Here is a 25,980-nt window from a genome sequence, read left to right as displayed (position 1 = left end):
TAAGCAGTGGGCCTACCCTGTCCTTGGTCTTCCTACCCTGTCCTTGTATCACATGATTAGTGATCACTTCCAGAACTGCAAACTTGCCCTTTTAATAAGAGACAAGAAGATACAGGCTCCAGCTCTTCCTATAGCCATTATCCCAAATAATTAATGGAGCGGTAGTAGTGTAAAACGGATATAAGTGAGAGGAGAATCAGGCCTGTTGAATTGGGGAGGAATCCTCTTCATGGCTATTATATACTTTTTTGGAATTGGTGGGCTCAATGGAGGATTCTTCCATTTTCTCTCCTCAGTTAACTCTCTTTAAATCAACTCCACCCCTCAATCTGACAAAGGAGATCTCATTAGAAGATACCTTTCCTGGTCATGGGCTGTGCACACACATTCATAGGGTCCTTAAGTTTCTATTGGTAAATTGTAGGATGGACTGAAAGATTAAGTTCAGATGCCCTATGTTTTTTCCTTATTGGCCAAATACAAGTCTGAATCTTCTCTGTTACACCAGATTTACCTGATGTCAGTAGTATTACTCTTGATTTACACCAATATACAGTGGGCATAATTATGTTCTCTTTTGCCTTTTACCAGCTATTGCTGATTTCCTATACCCATAATCCTGGGTGCAGGGGGCTGTGGCATGGCTGCCTGACCTTCTGCCCATCCAGGAGGGCTGGAGCCACAGCGTGGCTGCCCAGGTGCTCCAGCTGGGTGAGAAGAGTGAGGCCATGCCACTCACTGGGATGGGGGAGACATCTACACAGTGGGGATAAAGCCGAAATAAGCTACGAAACGTGAGCTATGTCAATTGCGTAGCTTAAGTCAAAATCGGCTTTTGGCACTGTCTGCATAGCAGAAAGTCCGAGAGAGAGCACTCTTCCTCCAAATTCCCTTACACAGTTCCTGCTTACACTTATATAATGAGCATTACAGAAGTTGGAATAAGAAGTCCTCCAGTTCTACATTATTTTGAAATTATGTTGAAATAACTGCTTTTAGTGTAGACACAGGCTATGTTATCTTGGAATAACATCAGTTATTCCAAAAAACCACTGCTGTGTAGTCGTACTTAGGGTGGGTGCTGGGCTTGGCTCTATGGGGTTGTTGAAAGGGTGGAGCTGTGGAGAGAAGGGGCAGGACTGGGGCTTGTTTTCCTGAAGTGGGCATTCACCTACCTCCCATGCCATTAATTCAGGACCATGCTTAAGTTAAGGCATATGGTTAACTCATGCAGAATTCAATACAATAAAAGCGCACATTCTTCAATGGTTTCCTGAATGTTTATGAACTCAGACTTATGAATGTGTAGACTGTTGGGGTAATTGGGTGAAATTCAATGGCTTGTTATGCAGAAAGTCAGCCTAGATTATCTAATGGTTCCTTCTGGCCATGGAGTCTGAATTTATGAACCAACTTGTATGAGCTTAAGACAAGTGCTTCCCTGAATTGGCGCTATAGCCATAATGGGATGTAATAGTAGAACCAATAATAGCTTACAACCAGTAAAAAGTTCAAACATTTTCTCCCAAAGTGAGTGAGAGAAGAAGAGGGTCGTGCTAATAGTACTCAATGGTTCCATGCCACTATGTGGCTGTGTCTAGACTGCACCTCTTTTGCGGAAAAGGGATGCAGATTAGACACAGCACAATTGCAAATGAAGCGGGGATTTAAATCTCCCCCACTTCATTTGCATGAACATGGCTGCCGCTTTTTTCCGACTCTGGGCTTTGCCGGCAAAAAGCGCCAGTCTAGACGGGGATCTTTCGGAAAATAAAGCCTTTTCCGAAAGATCCCTTATTCCTCTTAAATTCAGGAATAAGGGATCTTTTGGAAAAGGCTTTATTTTCTGAAAGATCCCGTCTAGACTGGCGCTTTTTGCCGGCAAAGCCCCGAGCTGGAAAAAAGCGGCAGCCATGTTCATGCAAATGAAGCGGGGGAGATTTAAATCCCCACTTCATTTGCAATTGCACTGTGTCTAATCTGCATCCCTTTTCCACAAAAGAGGAGCAGTCTAGACACAGCCTGTGTGTGTAAGTTAGACTTCAGAATAATTGTCAGTGTTGTGAAGTCAATTTTAGAAATGGGCTTGAACGTGGAATTTGGGCCTTGTCCCAAACCCCACGTCACAGTCTGATAAAGTTTAGATCCAGATCTAAACTGTGTGGCTCAGGCCACACTCTATAACAGTCATGGAGCAGAAACCTAAACTGAACCTCAGACTCAGGGAAGATCTGGATCTGGATCCAAACTTAGCTGTGTGGGCCTAACTCTAGTTATTTCCATTGTCCTATCAAATAATCAGTTTCCTTTCATGAACTGCTTAGATGATGCCCATACTTCAGTCCTCCACACTGTGAAATGCCTTCAGGGTTAATAATCCACTGAACAACTGAGGATGGTCTCCTTTATGAAATAAGTAAGGCCCTTGTTTTACTCCCCCCCCCCCCACTTCCTCCACCTAGCCACCCCACACAAAAGCAAAGCGTGCACATAGAAGTCAGCTGTTCTCTGAATGGAACAGAGACCCCCGTTTCCAAAAACATTCACAGTGTTGTCTTGTAGAAACTAAACTGAGAAATACATGGAAATAAGTTCAACACAATACAGGTTGGACCTCCCTTATCTGGCACCCTCTGGACCTGACCCATCCCTAATGAGGGAATTTGTCAGATATGGGGAAGTCCCCTGCTACCGGCCTTCCAAGATGCTCCCTCTCCCTGCAGCTGTCTCCACACAGGCCCCACTGCCACTGGGCTCCAGCCTGCAGGGCTTGGACTTGGGCTTTGGCCTGCTGGGGCTCCCCAGGGACAGAGTTCCCCAGCTGTAGTAGCCCTGCCTCTCTCCCGCCTGACCAGGGATCCCCAGGGATGGGGCTTGCTGGCTGCCCTGCTTTTGCCACTGGCTGCCCCACCCGGCTGACTCTCTCTGGTGCCACTGCTGCCCCACTGGCTGCGGCTCATGGGGGACGGGGCTCCCAGCCAGTTTGCACTCCCAGGCTCCGGGGCTCTCTGATCCAACAACATCCACTCCAGAGAGTCCCGGATTTCAGAGGTTCAACCTGTATTAGCAGAGCTCTGGGAGTCAGTTTCACCCTGTTACAGTTCTTATTTAGGTCCTTCCCGTTCCCGCTATGTGGTGGCTTGAAAGGGACACACACACCATGGCATTCACATTCCTATCGTACTTTGCTTACTGAGACAATTTGCCAATGTTAATTTCAGTGTTTTGAGCTTTCCAGGTTAAAACATCTGATGTAATAATTTAGTTCTTGAACTGCAGTTACAATTTAGTGTGATCGTTTGTTCACTTCATTTGTTTCTCTTACTAGGAAAACTTAGCAAGACTACAGAGGGCTTTTGCAAGGAAGTGGGAATTCATCTTTATGCAAGCAGAGGCCCAAGTGAAGTAAGTATTGCCAGTTCAGTGAATTGCAGCAGTCTTTAGAACTTTGATGGAGAAGGGGATCTGTTTAAGATGATGTTTCCCGTGGAAAGCCTTTGCCAAAACTATATTCAGTAAATTCTATATTGGTAAATTCTATATTGCCAAAACTATATTGGTAAATTCTATTCCCTGTCACAATGGAAACAGCATAGGACAAATTCACATACCATGAGAAAAAGTGCCGGGAGAAAGATGGATCTAATAATCTATGCTGGATGCCAGGAATTTCTAAGCTTCTTGCTTTTGTTCAAGTCTCTTATCATTTGTGCCAAAACCAGGACTCACCAGTCTACCTTGTCTTTATCCGTGATCATGATGTGCAGTCTCTTAGTAGTATATGCAACGTGATGTTGCTACTGTCACAATATGTGCATGATTCTGGGTTTGTGAAATTAATCTGCATGCCCATCTTGCAGAAGGAGTTGTCTCATGTGGAAAATACAAAGAAGATGAAAGTGATCACACATTAGTGATACAGAATGTGGATATTTGTATTCTTGGGAAACACCAAAAAACAGAGAGAAGTTGCACTTTGAGAATTAGAGAGCAAAATAAACGTTACAAAGTGAAAGAATATTGCTACTTATGTATGTGTATATATGCGTGTATCTATATTTGTAGTATTTCATTGATTAACACTGTAATTACATTGCAATTATGGATCATTTAAGAACATGGTAATTATCCTTAAAAATAACATGGTAATTAAGGGATTATTTCAGTTCAGAATACTAGTGTTCTTATGAGAGGAGAAAATTAGAAGTTACAATAATTAGGTCTTTAAGATGCTTAAATGTTCACTGTCAAGATAAAAATCATAATCAAAACAAATGTACTTTGATTTATGTACTTCTATCCCTAGTAGCATAGATCATTACAACTCGAAGTAGTTTAAGTCTTATTTTCTTTTCTCCATTTTGTTTACTTGTAGCAGAAACGCTCAACTGGTGGCAGTCACTTCCTGTCACTAGCTGGCTTGCTTTCTTGGTTTTCAGCCATTATATCAGTGCTGTTTGGGCTTAGGTTTTCAGCACTGCAGAGTAAGATTTAAATTGAAAAAACTAAAAAAATCTGGGAACATTTGTGCAAGAGCTGCACCGTTGGGTGTATATAGAGTTCTCTTGCATATAGAGTTCCATTGGTGTATTTACCTGCAGGATGGACTTGCAAAGCCCTGGGCATATTAAATGAGTAGTAGTATTCAATGTGGACTTCAATGAGAGCTGTGGTTACTTGGTGTTTTAAATATCAGGCCGCCACCTTAGTGGATTTAGTTGCAGTGCCTAACAATCCTGGCCTTAAAGCAATTAATTATATTGTATTGTCATAATTCAATATTTAAAAATTTAAAAATATTATAATCAATGGCATATTCTTGGACATTTATATAAAAAGCCCAGATCCTAGATTGTGTTGAAACCATGTTATGCTTTACTATTAGCACAATGCAGCCTGAAAGCCGGTGTAGCCAGCCACAGGCGGATACCCACTATGAGCGTGGGAATCTTCCAGTGGTGGAAAGCCGGCATCAGATCTCCTATTCAATCCTTTATCTGGCATAAGGCGCTAGGCTTGAAGAAAGTGGGCTGTGTCCAAGGGCTTGTCTACACTGCCACATTATGTGCTGTAACTTTCTCACTTGGGTGTGAAAGAACACACACATTTCCACACTCACACACCCCCTGCAGTGTATCACATTACAGTGCTGTGAAGCACCAGTATACACAGGCTCCCTGTGTGGAGATGTTTCCCTTGTGAAGATGGTTTACCTAGGGTGCTGGGAGAGCTCTCCCAGCGCTTGTGCCTGGGCCACACTGCTGTGTTAAAGCGCTGCCACATCGGCACTCAAACTTAGCAGTGTAGACAAGGCCTCGTGAGTCTCTTATCCTTGGTGGCCATGCCTTAGGGCTATTGACAGCCAACTGAAGGCTGCTCTTACTTTATGCTAGGTGGCCAGACCAGTGCATAGGTGACCTGGGACAGGGGGAGCACACACCTCTGCATGCCACCCTCCTCTGCAGCCAAGAATCTGGATCGTTGTCTCAAAGAGGCTTCTCACTGATAGGTTCCAAGAGGTGATGTTATAAGACAATTTATAGGCCTTATCACAACCTCTCCAATGGGGCAGAAGAGGAGAAATAACCAATACCCTCTCCCCCCCCCCCACACACACAATGATGGGTTTTCTCCCAAATATTACTTTATATTATGATTTAAAAATAGTGTCAAATGTACAGAACTAAAAACTAAGAGCTTTAGGAACAGATGCCCTATGTGTAGACACAAAACAATTACAGCATGTGTACCTCCAGTGCAGGCTTCTACCCCACTTCCCAATGCAATATGCTTCAAATGTGTTCTGAGGGGGCCACATTATACTTAAGGGGGATTGTTCATTCTCCTTGTTCCATTCAGTCTGACTTGTATCAGAGGGGTAGCTGTGTTAGTCTGTATCTACAAAAACAATGAGGAGTCCTAGGGCATCTCAAATATTAACCGATTTGTTTGCCCATGAAAGCTTATGCCCACTTTGTCAGATGCATTTGGAGTAGAAATTACAGAAGCAGGCATAAGTGTACTAGCACGTGAAAAGGAAGAAATTACTTACCAAGTAAAGGACCGGTACTAACTAGTCCAATTCAGTTAGGCCTGGTCTACACTAGGACCTTAGTCCAAAATAACTCACCAAAGTCGAATTTGTAAGCGATGTGTCTACACTATCAAAACCGTTATTCCGGAATAAGGAACCATGGAATCCAAACTCTGTAGTCCTGCTTTTCATGAGAAATAACGCTATTCACAAACTTGTAAGTCCACAATAACATTAGTGTGGATGCTCCAGTACCACTAATTTGAAACAATTGGCCTCCAGGAGGGCTCCCATAGCTCTCCAGATTGCTTCCTGAGGCTCTGAGTTTGAGGCAGTATACCCACATTAACAGAGCCTGCCTCGGACTACATTTGATTCTTCTCCATAATGAGGACACGGAACTTCGAATTTGCAAAATTGGGTGCCCAGAAGTCGAATTTAGTAAATTTGAAATAATCTCCCAGTGTACACATGTCCTTAGGGTGGATGTGGCCCAATCGCAATAGTTGATGAGGAGGTGTAAATACTAAGAGAGGGAAAATTGCTTTTGTAGTGAGCTAGCCATTCGCTGGCCCTATTCAAACCCAGAATAATAGTGCCAATGTTGCAAATGAATTGCAACTTTGCAGTTTTTCTTTGAAATCTGTTTTTGAAGGTGGTGGTTTGTTGTTGAGGGATGGCCATTTTAAAATCTGTTACTGAGTGAGGGAAATTGAAGTGTTCTCTTACTGGTTTTTGTATGTTCCCATTCTTGATGTCTGATTTGTGTCCATTTATCCTTTGACACAGAGTCTGTCCGGTTTGTCATGGCAGAAGGGCATTGCTGACACATGATGGCATCTATCACATTACCAGATGATGGTATAGCTGATGTAGTTAGGTCCTATGGTGGTGTCGCTTGAGTAGATATGTGGACAGAATTGGCAATGGGGTTTGTTGCATGGATAGGTTCCTGGTTAGTGTTTCTGTGGTATGGTGTATAGATGCTGGTGAGTATTTGCTTCAGGTTGGGGGGGGGTGTCTGTAAGCAAAGACTGGCCTGTTTCCCAAGGTCTGTGAGAGTGAGGAATCATTTTCCAGGATAGGCTGTAAATTTGTTTTCTGAAATGCATTAGAAGGGTATCACTGCCAGTTTTGATGGTGCTATTGGTCTTTATGATATGGGAATCTGCCCATAAGGAATTTGCAATACTTCTGTTAGTATGTCCCATGGGGAACAGTCAGCCTTGCCAGGACCCTGGGCAAAGGGGAGGAATGGCTCCACGTTCCTGGAAGGGCGGGACAAGGCCTCAGGCAGAAGAGGAAGAGCTAGATTAGTCAAACCTCAGGGCCACCCAAAGTGTACCACATCATGTTCACCTTCCCCCAACAGCTCAGAGCCACCTGGAGTGTACCACATGGTGCTCCAGCAGTGATTTAAAAGGCCTGGGTCTCCAGCTACCACGGTTACAGCAGCAGCAGTGAGGTGCCCCTAGCCCTTTTGAATTGTTGGGTCCTGGGTCAGTGGCCTCTTCTCCCTGTCGGTGGGCCAAGGAACAGGTTTGTGAAATCATATGTTTATCTGACTTGTTGGATGCTGATCCAGCACAGCCTTTAAGTTCATATGTAACTTTTAAGTAAACAGATTTCAGTGGGGTTCCTTGCATGTTTAAAGTTAAGCACCGATAGTAGTGCTCTGCTCGACTGGGACTGGGAAGTCTGGTATCAGAAAAGCTACTTGCTGACAGCTGAAGACCAAATATCAATAAAAAAGGTCTTACTAAAAACAAAAAGATCCCTGTCATAAGGCTGGTGGAATAAACTTCAGGATCGTTTTATTTGCTGCACAAGACCCTGTAAGTCACTTGGCAACTTGAGGCTCTGACATTTCTTTGTATGGAAAAACATACTGGATACTGCTGTCAATCGTTTCCACAAATCCAAGGGGAAATTGTGAGACAGTCAGAAAAGTGAAGTCAGGGATTGTTTCATTTTTTTTCCCCTCCTAGAATTGACAGAAAAAAGGATAAAACTGAGAGGAAAATTTTGGACAGCCAAGAAAGAGCATTCTGGGATGTGCACAGACCAGTGGTAAGGTTCTTTTTAAATTACACTTCCTAGCAGTGTTCGACATGGTACACGGAGAAGTTGGCTTCAAAACTGCTGAACAGATTTTCTTCACATTTCAATTGTCCATTAAGAAATCCTCAAAACAATCCAAGTATGAACAAAAGTGTTTCAAAAAAGTTTTAGATTTGCACATACAGGCAGTCCCCGGGTTACGTACAAGATAGGGACTGTAGGTTTGTTCTTAAGTTGAATTTGTATGTAAGTCGGAACTGGTACATATTGTAGGGGAAACTCTAGCCAAATATTTCTCCAGAGCTCAGTTTTATTCTCCCACACCTCACTTCCTTCAGTCCTTTATTCTCAAGTTGAGGTGTCTGCTGAGAAAAGCCGCTCTGCGTCTCCCTGGTCTGCTGGGGGGGGGGGGCGCTAGCTTCGCATCTCCCTGGTCTGCTGGGGGGAAGCAGCTAGTGCGGGGTTGCCTCACCCCGTTTGTAAGTAGGGATCTGATGTAAGTCGGATCCATGTAACCCGGGGACTGCCTGTACAGGCTAAGTGTAAGGGTGTTTCCCTCCTCAAAAGAATATTTAAAAAGCAGTTAAACCAGCTTTGTTCAAGCTTTCTAGAAAAACTCATTTTCTACCTGACACCAAATAATTTCAGCCTGAAAGGGATCTGAGTGCTAAAGCTATGAGCAAATGAACTGGATGTTGAGATTCAACTTTAATTAACACATGCAGTTACTGATTAATGAATGATTTATAGGACACACCTTAAAGCATTTTGAAAAAAAAGATTTTATGTATTTTTGTAACATTTATACTGCAACCAAAGGATGAAAACTTTATTATTGCTTTCCCACAAGAGGAGCTGGTACATAAGTTGTTAATATCATTGGTAATATTATAAATGTCCCTTTCTTAGCCAGGCTGCGTGAACACAACAGAAATGGACATCAGAAAGTGTCGCCGTATGAAAAACCCACAGAAGGTCAAAAAGGTTAGTTGTTTTTTGGGTTTGTTTGTTTTTTTCAGAATACTAATAACTATGAATCATAGAATTGTGGGAGATTAGGGTTGAAAGAGACCTCAGCACTTACTCAAACCAGAATAACCCCTATTAAATAATTCCAGACAGGGCTCTCTCAAGACTGGTCTTAAAAACCTCTAAGGATGGAGATTTCACCACCTCCCTAAGAAACCCATCGCAATGCTTGACAGCCCTCCTAGCGAAGTAGTTTTTCTTACTATCCAATCTAAACCTTCCACACTGATACAGTATGTTGCATCCTTCAAATAAGAATTTTGAAGTAATTTTCAAAAATTAATTAAGCCTCCATATTCATAGGTAAGTTTATTATGTTTGTTTTACAAATGGACAGATACCAGACTAAGTCTTGGCCAAGTTGAGATCAGCAATAGGGAGTGCTAACTTCAAGACTCCTGCGGTAGCCACTTGACAGCAATCTTTTCAAATTAAGAACTGAGTATTTTTTTCTTTTTGTCTAGGATAGTAACAATTAGGATTCGTCTACACTACAGAGGAGATCAAATTAGCCACAGTCGATCATCCAGGGTTTGAATTAGCAGGTCTATTGAAGACACGCTAATTCAGACTGAGAGGGTGCTCCCGTTGGTGCCGATAGTCCTGCTTCCATGAGGAGTAAGGGAAGTCGAAGGGAGAGTGTGCTCCCATCAATCTATCACTGTGTGGACGGCACCAAAATGCAATTTATGATACACAACTCCAGCTACGTTAATTACATAGCTGGAATCAAAGTATCTTATTTCGAACTTATTCCCTAGTGTAAACATAGCCTCAGTGTCCACGGAGCTGCCGTTTTAACAAATCTAGGCAAACAAATGAGCTGGTGCATACCAACACAATGGTCCAAATATGTCAGTATGCTGGCTATTAAAAGTTATCATAACCATTTAATGTTTCATACAAATGTCAAGTAAAGAAAAAAATAAGTGAACAAGATTATGCCTGATATTGTCTTCAATACCTGACAAATAAATGTACTATCAGTAAATCTGATGGTGAGTTTTTATTATTGCTGTTTGTTTTTAAGGTTTTTGGAAAATTTGGTTCAAGTTAACCCTTTTTCCCCCCCAGTACTGCATATCAAAGCCTTAGGATTAAAAATTATTTCCCTAAGTTCTCTTAAAGTTTTTTAGTATCATCTTAAGGAGCAAATGGAGTATGCGTTGAATTTCCACCCCTATATTTTCCTCTCCTACTCCCACCCCTAATTTAATTACTTATCCTACACACACAAACACACATGTATAACTTCATGCACACAGAAGTCTCCCTGTAGCCTGTATACACTAAAAATGTATGACTATCAAAATGTCACTTCTCAAGTATAAATATGTTTCCATTCATTGTAGAAATGCTATAGATATGTAGAGTAAAGAAAAGGACAGTTATTTTATGTCTAAATAAATGTTTCAGCCATCATAAATGGAGGGTGTGACTTACTGACTGAAAATGAGGAAATTCTATAATAAACAAGCAAATACTGAGCAATTCTGAAGTATCATGATTTGTTATAAGATAAATATAAACAGAGACGAAGCCTTAAATGAAACTTTTTTGATGAAAAGTAGAAGCTTCACTTTTGCAATTAACATACTAAGATAGGGAATCAGAAGAAAAAACATCTTCTATATCTGTGATTATCAAGCAGAGACATTTGTTATCCGTTGGGCTCATCACAGAAAAATTACAATTTTCAATTAGCACATCTACAGCTATTCAGCATTCAGGAATTTGTAGATACAATCTCATTTATGAATTTGTTCCAAATTTAAGAATTATTGGTCTCTGAAAAGACAAGCAGTAGAAAGTTGCTGACTCATTGATCGACTGTTTTCTTGCACAGATTTCCCTTATGTATATAACAGCAAAGTTCTGTAATTTTCCATGTCATTTGTTTCAGTCAGTATATGGGGTTACAGAAGATTCTCAGTCCCAAAGCCCTGTACATATGCCTTCCCAACCTGTACGAAAAACTACAAAAGAGGACTTCCGAAAACAAGTGAGTAGATCACCTTAGAACAACTCCTCCACGAACTGGGTACACTGTTTTCAAACAGATGTTTATATTTTGTGACAGACCTCCAGCCTTACCTCAGGGAGTCTTGTGCATCTAGGCCGTTAGTATTTGCCTCAGAGACTTGCTGGGGCCTTCAGCATAGCCTCTCGCCCTTTACTAGAGGCAAGAGTCACAACCTACAGAGCCTCCTTTATCACAGGCCTGTCAGTGGGTTAGGTGAAATCCCTCCTTAAGCCCAGTCTCCCCTCTCAGGAGAATAGTGATAGAGATGCAGCTGTGTTAGTCTGGTCTAGCTGAAACAAAAGACAGGACTATGCAGCACTTTAAAGACTAAAAAGTTTGTTTATTAGGTGATGAGCTTTTGTGGGCTAGACCCACTTCCTCAGATCAATTTGTGGAAGAAAATTGGCACGACCATATATACCCAAGTGATACAATCAAAAAAAAGTGAACACACATAAAATTGACAAATCCGTTTTTAGAATGGGGCGGGTGGGTGAGGAGGGAAGGTTAGTGTCTGTGAGGTAATGATATTAGCTTCCCCAATTATCACCCCAATATCATTACCTAACAGACACTAACCTTCCCTCCCTCCCCCCAATTCTAAAATCTGATTTGTCAATTTTATATGTGTTCAATTTTTTTTATTGTATCACTTTAGTATATATGGTCGTGCCAATTTTCTTCCACAAATTGATCTGAGGAAGTGGGTCTGGCCCACAAAAGCTCATCACCTAATAAACCATCTTGTTAGTCTTTAAAGTGCTGCATAGTCCTGTCTTTTCTCTCAGGAGGACACTTTGTAGTGGTGGGAGAGTATTGGGGGAATCCAAGTCCACCCACTATTCCAGGTTTCAGTCCAGAGACCCTAAGGGTACATCCACACTGCACAGTTATTTCAGAATAAGCTTCCACACTGCAGGGAAGATTCAAAATTAGTCCAAGACAGGCTTCCCTAATGTAGACGTGCTATCTCGATTTAGAGCCCCAGGAGGCACTGGGGAGTATAACTTTGAATGGCCCTGGTGAGGGGCTATTTCAAAATAGGACCAGTGGAGCATCTACATATTCCTTATTTCAAAATAACTATTTTGGAATAGTGATAGAAATGTAGCCGTGTTAGTCTGGGGTAGTTGAAGCAAAATGCAGGACAATGTAGCACTTTAAAGACTAACAAGATGGTTTATTAGATGATGAGCTTTCGTGGGCCAGACCCACTTCCTCAGATCAAATAGTGGAAGAAAGTAGTCACCTGCATTCTGCTACAAAGACCTTTTACATCTGCACTTGAAAGGGAATCCTCTGAACTGTCATTTATGTTAAAATTCGACACTTGCCAACAAGGACTTAACAAGACTTTGAACTTTCTCACCCATTACCAAGACAGTTTCCCCAATTATCACCTGTAATACCATTAACTCACAAACATCCCACTCTCCCTACCTTTAATATCAGCAATTCACAGACACTTACCTTCCTTCCTCCCCCTTCCCACCCCCCCGCATCCCCCTTCTGTTCTGCAATGTGATTTGTCCTTTTCATATTTGTTCATTTTTTTAATTGTATCCTTTGGTATATATGGTTGTGACTACTTTCTTCCACTATTTGATCTGAGGAAGTGGGTCTGGCCCACGAAAGCTCATCATCTAATAAACCATCTTGTTAGTCTTTAAAGTGCTACATTGTCCTCTATTTTGGAATAGGCATTATTCCTCATAGAATGAGGTTTACAGATTTCGGAATAAGCCATCCGTTATTTCAAAATTATTTTGAAATAACAGAATGGCAGTTAGGCGCTCACATTGTTATTCTGAAATAACACTAGTTATCTCAAAATAACTTTGCTGTGTACACATACCCAAAGGCTGTGGTGACATGCCATATTTCCTCCATTACCAGTGTTGCGGTATTTCCCTTGGCCATTTCCCCAAATGACCTCTCCCTGTACCTTCTTCCTGGTGTCTGACTACATCCTTCCTGCCCCTCCACAGCACCTCTTCTCACTCCCAGTCCTTAGCTTGCCTTACCCTCTTTGAAGGGAACTCTTTTAAACTAGCCCCAGCAGGTCCTTAATGAGCTGTAGGTGTTTTGATTAGCCTGTCTCTCTCTTGGTTTAGCCATGCTCTTAATTGGCTCCAGGTGCCTGTCTGATTGAATTGCTCTACAGGAGTCCCTACCCTGGTCGTTCTGGGAACAGAAAACTATTTGTCCACTGGCCTGTGTGTTTACTTTCCACCAAGCTACTGTAGCCAGCTACTCCAGGATGGTCACAATTTATTTTGAAATATCTATAGAGCCAGAAACATGCTTGATGTTTCCTGGTGCAAAATCAGAAATGTTAGGTGATGTGGGCATGCTTTGAACAAAATATCGTGTATCAAAAACTAAATATGAAAGGGAACATGCAATTACCTTGAGATGAATGCTACAGGCCATATTCTCCTTTCCAATCAATATTGAAGAGTCCAATATTCCACTCTCCTTACCTGCTCACAGACCATATTTCCCATAAAATGTTAAAATAAATCTGAGCACAAATTTGTAAGTAATTATCTTTTTAAAAAGCTCCCAGTCATCCAATCAGAGAGCAAATGCAATGTCATGTGACCAACAACACACCACGAATAGCAAATAGACAACACAAAAAGTTTGTGAACAACCGACTCTCGGAAAATTATGTGTCCAAAATATTTGGCAAGTACTTTCAAAGAATGAATGCATTCAATGAAAATCAGGATAGGCTTGCAAGCCACCACCAAGCAAAAGGTCAACCAGATTTTAAAGACTTGTAGAAGTAGTGGACCATCTCTAGCCATGATTTTGCCTCTCCTTCAAATCATCAGGCATACTCAAAAAGTTGGTGGTATTGACAAGCGAGGAGGATGTATCCAAAGCAGCTGGAGGTTCTGCTTATTCAGTACAGCCTCCACAGGTAGGGCTTCCAAGGAATTTCCAGTCGGAATAAAGGCTGCTTTCTGTAGTAGAACCCTAGAGGGGGAAGCTGGTACAGTAACACCCAAGTGTAGCAAGGGGTAGCGCAGTTGTGATCAGAGGGCATAGCCAACCGGATGAATGCGGGCAGGGAAGGGCAACATCAATATCTCTGTTCCAGCACAAGTAATCCTGTCTCATGATTGTGTTCTCTCTAATATGTCGGAGAGAACAGATGGCTACTTCCTTGCAAACTGGTATGTCACATGAAATGCAAAGGGGAGACTGCATTGTGACGCAATCGGGATGCTCCAGACAGGAGTGCCAGAACCTCTGGAGAGGCATGGGGGCAGGGAGGCCACTGGTGTCAGAACTGTGGCTCCACACATTGTTCCCTTTCCTTGCTCCCTCTCTTCCCTTGAGGCCCTGCTGCCTGGCCAGGGTAACTGGGAACTGTTTCCTATGGCACACCACCCAGGGCAGCTTGTAGGTCCAGGCTCCCTACAGCAGCCCAGGCTTGGTCCTTATAATAGCCCAGCTTCTGGGAGAAATGATGGGGAGCAGGAGGCAGGGCCCCTGGGCAAGGGTGAAGGGCTAAGGATGAACCCAGCCCCGCACTAGGAAGAGGTTACACTTTGTGGTGGGGGGAGCTGATCACCCATTGTAACCAATTTTCTGCACCTTCCCAAGGCTACTTTGCAAATGTTAAAAAGAGGGGCCCCCTGGAGTCCCTGGTTCCAGCTCTGCTGGCTCTCAGTCTGCAGGGTTGTTAATCTCTTTTAATCATCCTCTCCTTTCCCAGATAACCTTTCTGAATGTGCAGATAGACAGACACTGTTTAAAAATGTCCAAAGTAGCTGAAAGGTAAGTTTTTTAACTTGCATTATTATAATGCTCTCTGGTTGTCTTAGTGGTTCTTCATGTCAGATTATCACATTGGTCATTTTTTCTGTAAAGTTATGGTGCAAGGCCAAAGGATGATAACAGTTCCGTTTCAGTTACAGCATTTCCCAATTCATTTTGTACAAAAATAATTCGTTTTTGGTTGCTCTTTCTTCCTGTTAGCCAATGCAGCTCCAGGAGAATGAGCTGGATTCTCTTCTGATTCACACATCATGTATAAAATTGACAGTGCAATTTCAGTTACATGGCCATATTCTGCCTCCACATACAGCTTTTCAATCTCACTGAAGACCCTGAGACACTGGTCTCATCCGAGGATAGGTGTACCCCTGGAAATACAGAGGCTTTCCAAGGAGTACATCAACTCATCTAGATATGTACCTCATTTTACAGCAGGCTACATTAAAAACACTAGCAACACAAGTACAAACTGAAATTTCATACAAAGACTTGCTTATACTGCTGTATATACTGTACAGGGATATATAGGTAAATATTTTATATGCCAATCAATTTAGTTTATAATTATATGGTAAAAATGGGAAAGTAGGCAATTTTTCAGTAATAGTATTCTGTGACACTTTGGTATTTTTGTCTGATTTCATAAGCAAGCAGTTTAAATGAGGGAGTAAGCAAGACAAACCAGACTCCCAAAAGGGGTACAATAGTCTAGAAAGGCTAACAGGCACTGCTTTAAGACGTTAGGGCCACACGAATGCAAATGTCAGCACAATTTGTTCTGTAGCATCTTTATTGCTGGTGATGAAGCATGAGTCAGAAAAGAACCTGCTTGGATTTAACATCCCAGTGGGTGAGGCTGCAGGGCTGGCAGTTATAAAACAACTTAGTTACTTGTTGTTTTATAACAGTGAGCAATGGAATCTTTGATACAAACAGGAGTCCCCACAATGCAATGTAGAGTTGTTTTGCAAAGCAGAACTGCACTGTAATCTAAAGCAATGGAACAATGGTCATTATATTTTATGCAGTACCAGGTGAAGGCTGGCCCTTTATTGAAAATTATTAAATAATTGAGAAACAGTGGGCATTTGCCATACTTAGAATAAATTAAAAAGACATTACCTTGCAAACTTCTGTGCTTTGCAGAATCAGCTCCTGGGTTCAACATATTTATACTGAATTAGGCAAATTAAGAAGGCGCACAGTTGAAAGTGACTTCCCTGATGGGTCATCAAACCTAACCATTTTAATAGAAACGTATCCAATTAAAAAGGAAACATTCAAATGTTTTATGGGATCTTGCATAAATGTAATGATATTTTCCTGTATTGAAAATGGTTACATTCATGTTTATGCTCCAGGCTTTTTGAATCCTTTCTTCCCATTGGCAGTTAGCAGCTGAATGTTGTTCTTTATAGTAAAGGTCATTTTGCATCGATTTCACCAATAATGATGTTGATATCATGAGGCAGTAACTACCTACGGACAGGTAATTTGTAGACAAATAAGTTTCTTTTTTGTAGATTTTCAAGAATTGTATTAATTCTGAAGGATAAAATTGGTAGAATTCATTAATTTATTAACATTGAGGAACATACATGTTTCTCAGGTAGTCCTGAACTGTCATCATTAATAGTAGTATTTATTACTGCCAGTATTTTCAAAAGTGATTAGTTATTTTGACTGGTGCTGGTCAGGAAATAGTTTCCCATCCCATGAGAATTTAAGAGGCTTTAAGACATTTTCCTGTCCCAAACTGAGACAAGACAAAATCTCAAACTTGTTTATAAATTGATTATCTGGAAAAAAAATTCAGATCAACTCATTCAAAATGTTTTGTTTAATTTTAACAATTAATAATAAAAAGGGTTTTTTTCTACTTTAACTACTTTTTTCAAACAAAAAAACCCTTTTATTTAAAAAATGTTATTATTCTATTAATTTGTCTTATGCAATATGATTATGTCAAGCCAGAGTATTCTTATTAATAATGTTCCAAGGCTTGAAAACCTCCAGGAATAACAGGTCACTGAAGTCAATAGATGTTGAAATATTCACCAGAGAAAACTATAAGACGTAATGAAAACAGATACAGTAGAACCTCAGACCTACAAACACCTCAAGAATGGAGATAATTTGTAACTTTGAACGAAATGTCATGGCTGTTCTTTAAAAAGTTGATAACTGAGCATTGACTTAAAACAGCACTGAAACTTTACTGTGCAGAAGAAAACTGCTGTTTTCCCTTTTATTTTAGCAGTTTGTTTCACACATCACTGTACTATATTTTGGTTTAAAAAAATCTCTGCTGCTTCCTGATTACATGTTTCCAGTTGCAAATGGGGTGCATGATTGACCAATCAGTTCATAATTCTGGTATTCAGAATGTAGCAGGCATTGGAAAACAGGGAGAAAGACAAGTGTAATCCATGAAGGACAAGCGTTACTTTGGTAGGTTATTATAGGGTTACATGTTTCTTTTAGAGTCAAATCTTAAGATTTGTTCTGGAGTTTAAAAGCATGGTGAATGGGGTCTTGAAGAGAATCCCAGACATGGGGAGCTGTACTGAATGAGGTGTGAAGACCAGATCAGGAAAAAAATAATAAAGGAGTGATTAGTTATGTGGCTGGACAGAGGAGAGGGCAGATGAGAAGGAATGCGCTGATGGGAACAATAATCTGAAACAAAGAGTGGTGTCCCTTGAGTCAGCATGTAAAATGCTGAACACATGAGGACCAGTCCTGTTGAATAAGAAGATGCATTTATTACTGTCACTGTCAGAAAAAGTCCATACTTGGAGAGATTAATTTAGCTGATGGTGAGGCAGTTTTGCATGCTTCAGCACAATGGAGACTTCTTTCCTGTGATTTCCATTAGACAGCCGAATACTGACAGCAGGACCCTGTGCGACACCAACGCATTTTTTTTAGTTCAGTATAAAGGCATTTCTGCAGTGCAGGAAGGGTGCAAGGGGACACAAGTTGCAGTGTTAGCAAGACATAATACACTCAGCCATTCCAGGTGCAATTGATACCTGAAATTCTGACCTCATCGGGGTCTAGAACCTGGACTCCCAGCCGAAGCCCAAATGTTTACATCACAATCAAACAGAATCTTCCCCTGAGCCAGCTGGCACAGACCAGTCACACGTGTCTAATTGCAATGCAGATACACTCTGACTCTCCTGCACAGTTGTGTTTCTCATCTGCAGCTAAATCATGAAATGTGCTGATCACTGGTGGGTCTGTCCTGCATGATGCTGAGCACTCCTGCAAGATGTTGAGCACCTTCTTTTTTTTTATTCAAAAAAAGTTGAGATTTACTATCCCAAATTGGTATGTGAACTCCATCACAGTCCCGCTCTGGTGCCTCCTGCCAGCTGTCATTGGAATTAGCTCTGCTCACCAGGGTGTCCTCCCAGGACTCCAGCATCCTCTTCAGAGACATTGTCCTCCCTTTGTGCCACAATCTGTGTTCTGACATTTGGGGGACCTGCAGTCTCTGTCCAGCCTCTCTCTCGGTGGTAACTGCAGTTCATTATCCCAGAGCCACTTCCTATGCACCTCTACAACCCCCTTATACCGTTACCCCAGGGCCTTGACCTGCAGACCTTAGCCTCCCATCAGGAACTCTCTCTAGCTCCCCCTCATACCTGGCACTCCTTCCTACTGGTAGGAGCTTAGTCTTTTCCCTTCTGCTCTGCTTTGTCCTGCAATCCTTCTCATATGAGCCTGCAAGGTCAGGATTGGCTGCTCTTCTCAGCCCTGTTATAATTGGCTGCCTCTGACATAGTCTCCTTAGGGCTGCTTTTAATCCCTTTTCTGCCAGCTGCCACTTCAGAATGACAAAAAGTTAAAAAAAAAATTAAAAAGTGAACTAAAAAATTTGAAAAAATGATTCAGGTCAGCCAAAATCTTTAATTTCAACTGTTTTGTTTTTATTTTGAATATTTTCTGTTGTCCTACTTTTTTTACTTTAGTTTAAATTTTGAAATGAAACATCCTTTCAAATTGTGGATCTGGAATTTTTAGGCAGCAAGAAGTCCCTGGGCCACAAAGTGTAATGGTGGATTATAAATTGAATGTCAATCAACAATATGACGCAGTTGCAAAAATGGCAGATACCATTCTGGGGTGTATTAACAGGACTGTTATATTTAAGACACAGGAAATAATTGTTCTATTCTACTTGGCAGTGGTGAGGTTTCAGCTGCAGTACTGTGTTCAGTTTTGAGCACCACACTTCAAGAAAGATGCTGACAAAATAGAGTCCGTAGGAAAGCAACAAAAGGTTCAGAAAACCTGACCATTGAGGGAAGGTTGAAGAAATTGGGTATTTAGTCTTGAGAAAAGAAGATTGAAGTGAGGAACCTGATAAGGTTTCTAATATGCTAAGAGTTGCTATTAAGAAGACAGCAATCAGTGATTCTTCATGTCCACTGATGGTAATACAAGAAGTAATTGGGTTAATCTGCACCAAGGGATATGTTGATTAGGAATTAGGAAAAACACTCTAACTGTAAAGAACAGATAAATACTAGATTGGGGAAGCTATGGAATCTCCATCACTGGAGGTTTTTAAGAACAAATCAGTCAAATACCTGTCAGAGGTGGTCTAGGCTTACATGATCCTGCCTCAGTCCAGGTTCCTTTTGGCTCTAGGTATCCATGATTCTATGTTAATCTACCCACCACAACAATTCTTGAGGAACCAAACATTGCTCTATTGCTGTATGTGTAAGAAATATGCAGTGAAAAGCACTCTCTTTCCTTCCTCCACATTTATTTCTCAGCTTGTCCCGCCCACTACTGGCTTTAGGGTTTGGATACCTTAAGTGAAGTGACTGTTACTCAGAAAATCCATCCACACCCTTCCACAGTGTTTGAGCTTTTCTTGTTCGTACTCTGACATTGCATGAATGTGTGCTGGTAGAAAACCGTTATGTAGCGAACCATGCCTAGGGAGTTGTGAATTCCCTGCATTAATAGTACCCCTGTGAATGTGTCTGTAAGAAGTACCTCACACTATTCTTGCACCCCTCAGTGAAGCATAACCACTACATCTTCTGCTAGAATTATAATATATCATGTGAAAGGCCAAAAGCCCTAGCTTACATTTATTTTTCTTAGGATTGCCCATGCCTATAACTTCATTTAGATGAGCAATGATCCAGCTGCTGTTACTAAGTTGAATCAGCAAAAGGCACTTAGCCCATGTTGCTTTATTTAATATTAACTTATTTTTTGCTACTACTTGTGGCGCCTGCAATGCATTCTCATTATTTTATTAGGACCCATTTAACTTTCACAGCAGAGTGCACCTGATTGATTTTTTGACCTCCTCTCACATTTCCATCTCTGGGTTTGCTGCTTCTCTCTGAAATTGGATGCCACTCAACTAGATGCTGCTCCCTCCTCCAACCCCTAAGCAGTCCTGAAATGTAATTACTGAAATGAGATAAGACATCATGAGACTCAGTGCCCCAAAGAGCCATTGGTACCTGCTACGTAACAAAAGTTTGTGATTTTAATGCCTTCTGCCCACATCTAGGAACAAAAAAGGGGAGGGTTGAGGAGCAGGACAGGTCAGAGCAAACTTTCTGGCTTCTCTGACACTGTCAATAAAAGGTTCTTCTCATTAGAAAGACTGAAAGAACTGGGCTTGTTTAGTTTGGAAAGGAGAAGACTGAGAAGAGACGTTAGTTTTCAAGTATCTAAAAGGGTGTCACAAGGAGGAGGAAGAAAAATTGTTCTCCTTGGCCTCTGATGATAGGACAAGACAATGGGCTTAAACTGCAGCAAGGGAGGTTTGGGTTGGACATTAGGAAAAACTTCCTAACTGTCAGAATGGTTAAACACTGGAATAAAAATAGCCTAGGGATGTCGTGGAATCTCTATCACTAGAGATATTTCAGAGCAGGTTAGATAGACATCTTTCAGGGATGATCTAGGTGGTACTGGGTCCTGCTGTGAGAACAGGGGACTGGACTCGATGACCTCTTGAGGTCCCTTCCAGTTCTAGAGTTCTATGATTCTATGATTATTTATTTAAAAATGTCTACAATTACTCAGTGGATAGCATTAAATGAATAAATGAATTTCCGTTAACTGTGTTCATCTTCATGTTGTGATTCCCCTCTCCCCCACTGCAGTTATTTCATTGATCAAGTTTTACTCACAAAAATGTTTCCATAAGGGAATTCTCGAGATGTTTTTGCAAGTATATGTGGAAACCACTTTTTAAATTTGCATCTTCAGTTATTTGCCCAGGAAGTGTTTTCATATTCATTCAGTCAAGGCATAGAAACTATGACATGTGCTTTACCTACCCTGTCATAATAAAGCACTATTTCCATGTATGAGTGGTGGCACGGGGCAAAGCAGTGAGTGCCTGTTGGAAAATCTGACCAACATGTAAAACTAAATGGAAAATTCTTAACTGTAGATCGCCAGTTCACATGTTTGCATCTAGGCCACTTTCTTTTCTTTTTTTTTTCCACTGTCCTAGTTTAATAACTTACTCAGACCAGTACATTGAATATGATCCATTTATAACTACTGCTGAACCTTCCAATCCCTGGATAAGTGATGACACTACTTTATGGGACATAGAAATGAGGTAAGAAGGGGAAATTCCATGGGAATTATAAATAATCTTAAAGCAGTCCTTTCATTGTATTTGTATTGAGCTCCTCTTATGCTCCATATTGACAGTAGGTTAGGTATGCATGTAAGTGCAGAAGTCATACATGCTTGCAAGAAATAAGGGCTTATGATAACTTTTCTTTTCATGAGTTATATTAGATGGCCACAGAGGGTTGGGCCTTTCTTGTTTGTTTTGCTATTCTATGATATGTAATAAATATGTAAAAATGTAAAGGAAATAATCTAGTTGTGATTCTCCACTGCCATGCACATTCTGTACTTGTTTACATCCTTGAGAAATGGGGGTGCAATTTTGTTAAATCAAAATGGTCATGTGGGTCAAACCCACTTTGCACAGGAGTGAATGACTGCCCAAGATGGAAGGCAGTATAAAGTCAAGCCCAGTGTCTGTCTTTATTCTGCTTGATAGTAGCACTTGGGACTAGCATCTTCACACCTAAGCATAGGTTTAGCAGTATAGAGCAGCTCTGAATGTGGCCTTAGAATACCAGGTTCCTGCCTCCCCAGATGATTAACATACACCATTGGTCACATTACTATAGTCCAGTTCAGATATCATGGTAATTAGGCACCATCCACTTCTCTGAAGCCCTTGCTCTTACCGTGTGACTACTGAATTGGCATTCGTACTCAGGACCAAATATGACCAGAGTGTGATATTAAAATAGTCAAATATTGGACAGGAGAGCTCCAAATTCACTCCAGTCAGTTTCATACCTGACTATATGTGAGACCTATGGTAAAATCTGATCCTTGCAACTCAGAGGTTAAAAAAAAAATCCTCGGGCTGCCTTTGGAGAGCCAGTGTATGCTGAATCATGGCTATTTATGGGGAGTAGCAGCCTGACATCAAAGTCTGTTCTAAAACAAATCTGAGGACATAGCAAATGGGCATTTGTTACCTTTCCTTCTGCGAAAGGTACCTCCCCACTTTCACTCAATTGCCCACAGGAACCAGTTGTCCATTTCTTAATCCCAACTTCCCTTGTGTTTTATTTCGTGACGCCCTGGACTTTTAAAAAATCTGTTTCACGTTTTAGATTTTGCTTCCCCTGAAAGATCCTGATGCAATTTTAATCTTCTTGACTGGGTTTGTATGGAATACACAGCCATAGATGTAGCAAAATACCCCTCTGAGGTAAACAGAATGCTGGTACGCTGGTTCCTGACATTATATTAACACTGTCTCCCTAAGTGGTCAGCACAGTGTTTCCTGATAGACTTATGTGCTCCTGAGGACTATGATGTCAGTGCTATGTATGAACATAAAAGAAATGCCTCACGCCACTAGAGTCTCAGGTCAAGTTCATGGAGATGATTCTCCTGGTGGTGAATGTGAGAAGATGATATTGCTGAGAGATGGGAGAACAGCTTGAGAAATCCATTTTACTCTCTACTCCCAGAGCATTAGCTGCATCTGCATTTAGATGCAACTTGTTTAAATAATTTGGAATGCTGATGCTCCCTGCTGCCCCTTTTTTCAAGAAAATGATCTTATTCACATCCCATTCAAACCAAGCATGTGTTGGCAAAGGCCTACCTATCTTAATTTATGCATCTACTGTGACGCTGCCACTAGTCCTTTTTGGAACCCCATACTCTGGGAAATGCAACAGTAATTTAAATACTACCAGTCTCAGCAACCATGCTGTATTTTAATGAATGCCTCTTATTTGGTACCTAACATCATTTCCCCCTTAATCAGAGACTCCTCAAACATTTTCATCGTGTGGGCCACATTTGAATTCAATGCTGTTTCCCCAGACACATCTCTTCTAATTTGCAGTAGCAGACACCACCTCTTCCCATTTGCAAATACACAATATCCCTGATGTAACTATAGGAATTACTTCCATGGAACAGTAACATTAGGGAAGTATTTTGGAGAGGCTTTTTCAAAGGTGACTAATGTGCTTCCATTTTTGGATGTCCAACTTAAGACCCCTTAAAAAGGCTTGATTTTCAGACAATTGGGTTCCCTTTGAAGTGTATCCAGTTGAGCACTGAGAAAAATCACTAATCACCTTTAAATATCTTGGCCTTACCGTATTTTAAGCTAGTTTGTAATGCAGTCTTACCATTGAAAATGAGAAGACACCTGAACCATGCGACCCACTCCAGCTCTTTGTAGACCAGCAGTGGTTTGTGCACCACAATATAAAGAGCTCTGCCTTGTAGAATAAGAAGTTACTAAGAAACATGTGGTGTTTGCAATGTTACTGGCGCCATTCTTGGCCCAGGATGGTAGAGAAACAAGGAGGGTGAAGTAATCTTTTACTGGATCAACTTCTGCTCATGAGTGAGACAGACTTTTTGAGCAAGGAAGCATGTTGTTCTCACCAGCAGAAGTTGGTCTAATGAAATATATTTCCTCAACTGCCATGTGTCTTTAAGAAATATGTGAAAAAAGTGCATGATCAATAATCATGCAAGGATCATACACCGTGAAAAACATCCATCATCTTGTGCTATGAATAAAACATTGTATGGGAAGGTGGCCCTTCAAACATCAGCATTGTCCTATATCTTCCATACTCTGTCTTGACTCTCCTCCTCCCACAACAACACTTAAACTTGTATTTCTCCTTTCAGAACATCTTTAAGGTGATATGCCACTCTGGTTCTGTCTGTTACAGGATTTTGTATTGGCTCACATCTCCTTAATATATAAGCACCTCCCAGGTTAATAAATTTGCCATAGCAAGGACTCTAGCATCCAGTTCTTCTTCTTTTCAAACGGTATATGGCAGCCTCCATTTGTGTGCGTTACTAATGCAGCCTCACCCTCAGCTGATTTGTCATTCTTTTGGCTAGAGTCACTTGGTATTCAGCCTTTTTGGACCACAGGTGAACATGCATTCACTCTTAACTTTCCTTTCCCTCACCTTAACAGCAAAGAGCCCAGCCAACAGCGTGTGAAAAGATGGGGCTTCTCTATAGATGAGGTGCTGAAGGATCCAGTGGGGAGAGATCTGTTCCTTCGTTTTCTGGAGTCAGAATTCAGTTCTGAAAACCTCAGGTAAAACCACTCCAATTGAGCTGTATGCACAGATCTGCACTCATGCTTGAAACCAAATCCTGCCATCTTGACTCAGGCAAAACCTCTCGCCGAAGTCTATAGGAGTAAAGACTGAGTGAGACTATAATAAACCTGCAGCTTGCAAAGGTTGAACATTGTGATGAAACAGGACCAACAAGTGGGTTCATATACAATAAATAGTGCAGAGCTTACAGAAGAAGCAGTATGTGATGATATAATTAGAGAATGTCATAAAGCACGCAGAGAAGGGGGCCAAATTAAGGTTGCATAATGATGTGAGGCAGTGGTATTATGTCCTGATTTGTTGTCATTTTTGGTGAAGTTCAGGATCAAATTCACAGTGCTTTATGCCTAAAGCTAGCTTCATGTGTTCAACACTTTGGTTTGCCACATCTGGAATCCTGGCATCACCCAACTAATCCAGCAGGGAAGATATAGAAAACTGGGGCTGTTAAAAAGGGGAGAGCCCATGTTTCACCTACCTTACACATATCTGCAATCAGAGGAAATGACAGGCTAGAAAGGGACATCATAGTTTATTGGGATTTTAGTAAAAACATAATCCTTAATTTTCCTTAAAGTAAATAGATTAAATAATTCATATAACATGAAATGGGATGTGACAAACTCCTGCACTATTAGCCGATATTTTTGTGAAGAATAGCAGAAACAAAACCTATTCTTTGACAAGAGTAAAATTATACAATCTTCAACAATTTTTAATCTCATTAAATAGTTCCCCATAGGTATGCATAATGGAAACACAGTCCATAGGAGGAATGCAGTCCGAAAGCAAATGTAGAGTACTGTTTATATTCTGGGCACTTGTTGTAATATTTCTAACACAGAGCCAAGCTGTGCAGTCCTTGAATATGTAAAATCCCCATAGATTTCCCTACAGTATTTTCTTTACAGTAAACACCACTATGTAATGGGAAATGTAAGCCACAAAAAATAAGGTATGGCTTTTAGAGACTAAAAGTCAGGAAATTAAAGCTGCAAATTCCAGGTTTGGTGAGCTGCACAAAATGGGTGGTGATCTCATTTACTAGCTCAAGTGCAGGAGGGTAAGGATAAGAGTCGCCAAGAGACTGTAACTGCATTTGAAGATTGAAGATGGCTGCAAATTCCTGTATGTTTCTATGGCTTAATTTTATGTTTCTAAAGATTCAGGAATGAGGAAACAGCTGTTAGTGGAATCCAGTGAAAATAGACAGATGTGCACATTCCAGATTATATCATCACAGTGGCCATCAAATATTACTCTTGTTGGCAATCTCAGTATAGTGGCCAAGAGCTGAGTGGACATAGAGACTGAATTACCCTTTCTCATTA

The 25,980-nt window shown here is 41.1% G+C and overlaps 1 protein-coding gene and 1 long non-coding RNA gene across 6 annotated transcripts in view; one reads left to right on the top strand and one right to left on the bottom strand.

The window, feature by feature from the left end:
• Nucleotides 1-25,980, top strand: part of RGS6 (regulator of G protein signaling 6) — a 505,151-nt gene that overhangs the window by 409,502 nt on the left and 69,669 nt on the right. For all 5 annotated transcript variants that reach the window (XM_075927285.1, XM_075927284.1, XM_075927286.1 and 2 more), the window contains 7 exons: nt 3,329-3,405; nt 8,023-8,104; nt 9,005-9,079; nt 11,028-11,126; nt 14,878-14,939; nt 21,448-21,558; nt 24,499-24,624. In XM_075927285.1, the coding sequence (XP_075783400.1) occupies nt 3,329-3,405; nt 8,023-8,104; nt 9,005-9,079; nt 11,028-11,126; nt 14,878-14,939; nt 21,448-21,558; nt 24,499-24,624 (632 nt within the window). The remainder of the gene's footprint in view (nt 1-3,328; nt 3,406-8,022; nt 8,105-9,004; nt 9,080-11,027; nt 11,127-14,877; nt 14,940-21,447; nt 21,559-24,498; nt 24,625-25,980) is intronic.
• LOC142829139 (uncharacterized) lies at nt 17,711-21,268 on the bottom strand. Its single transcript, XR_012903467.1, has 3 exons — nt 21,119-21,268; nt 18,593-18,774; nt 17,711-17,842 (listed from the first exon to the last, which is right to left on the bottom strand). It is a non-coding gene; the product is annotated as an uncharacterized LOC142829139 (long non-coding RNA).

Source organism: Pelodiscus sinensis, chromosome 4 (genome assembly GCF_049634645.1).
Source record: "Pelodiscus sinensis isolate JC-2024 chromosome 4, ASM4963464v1, whole genome shotgun sequence".
Classification (NCBI taxonomy): domain Eukaryota; kingdom Metazoa; phylum Chordata; order Testudines; family Trionychidae; genus Pelodiscus; species Pelodiscus sinensis.
Note: the sequence above shows the minus strand (reverse complement) of the source record. Positions and strands in the feature narration are given on the sequence as shown.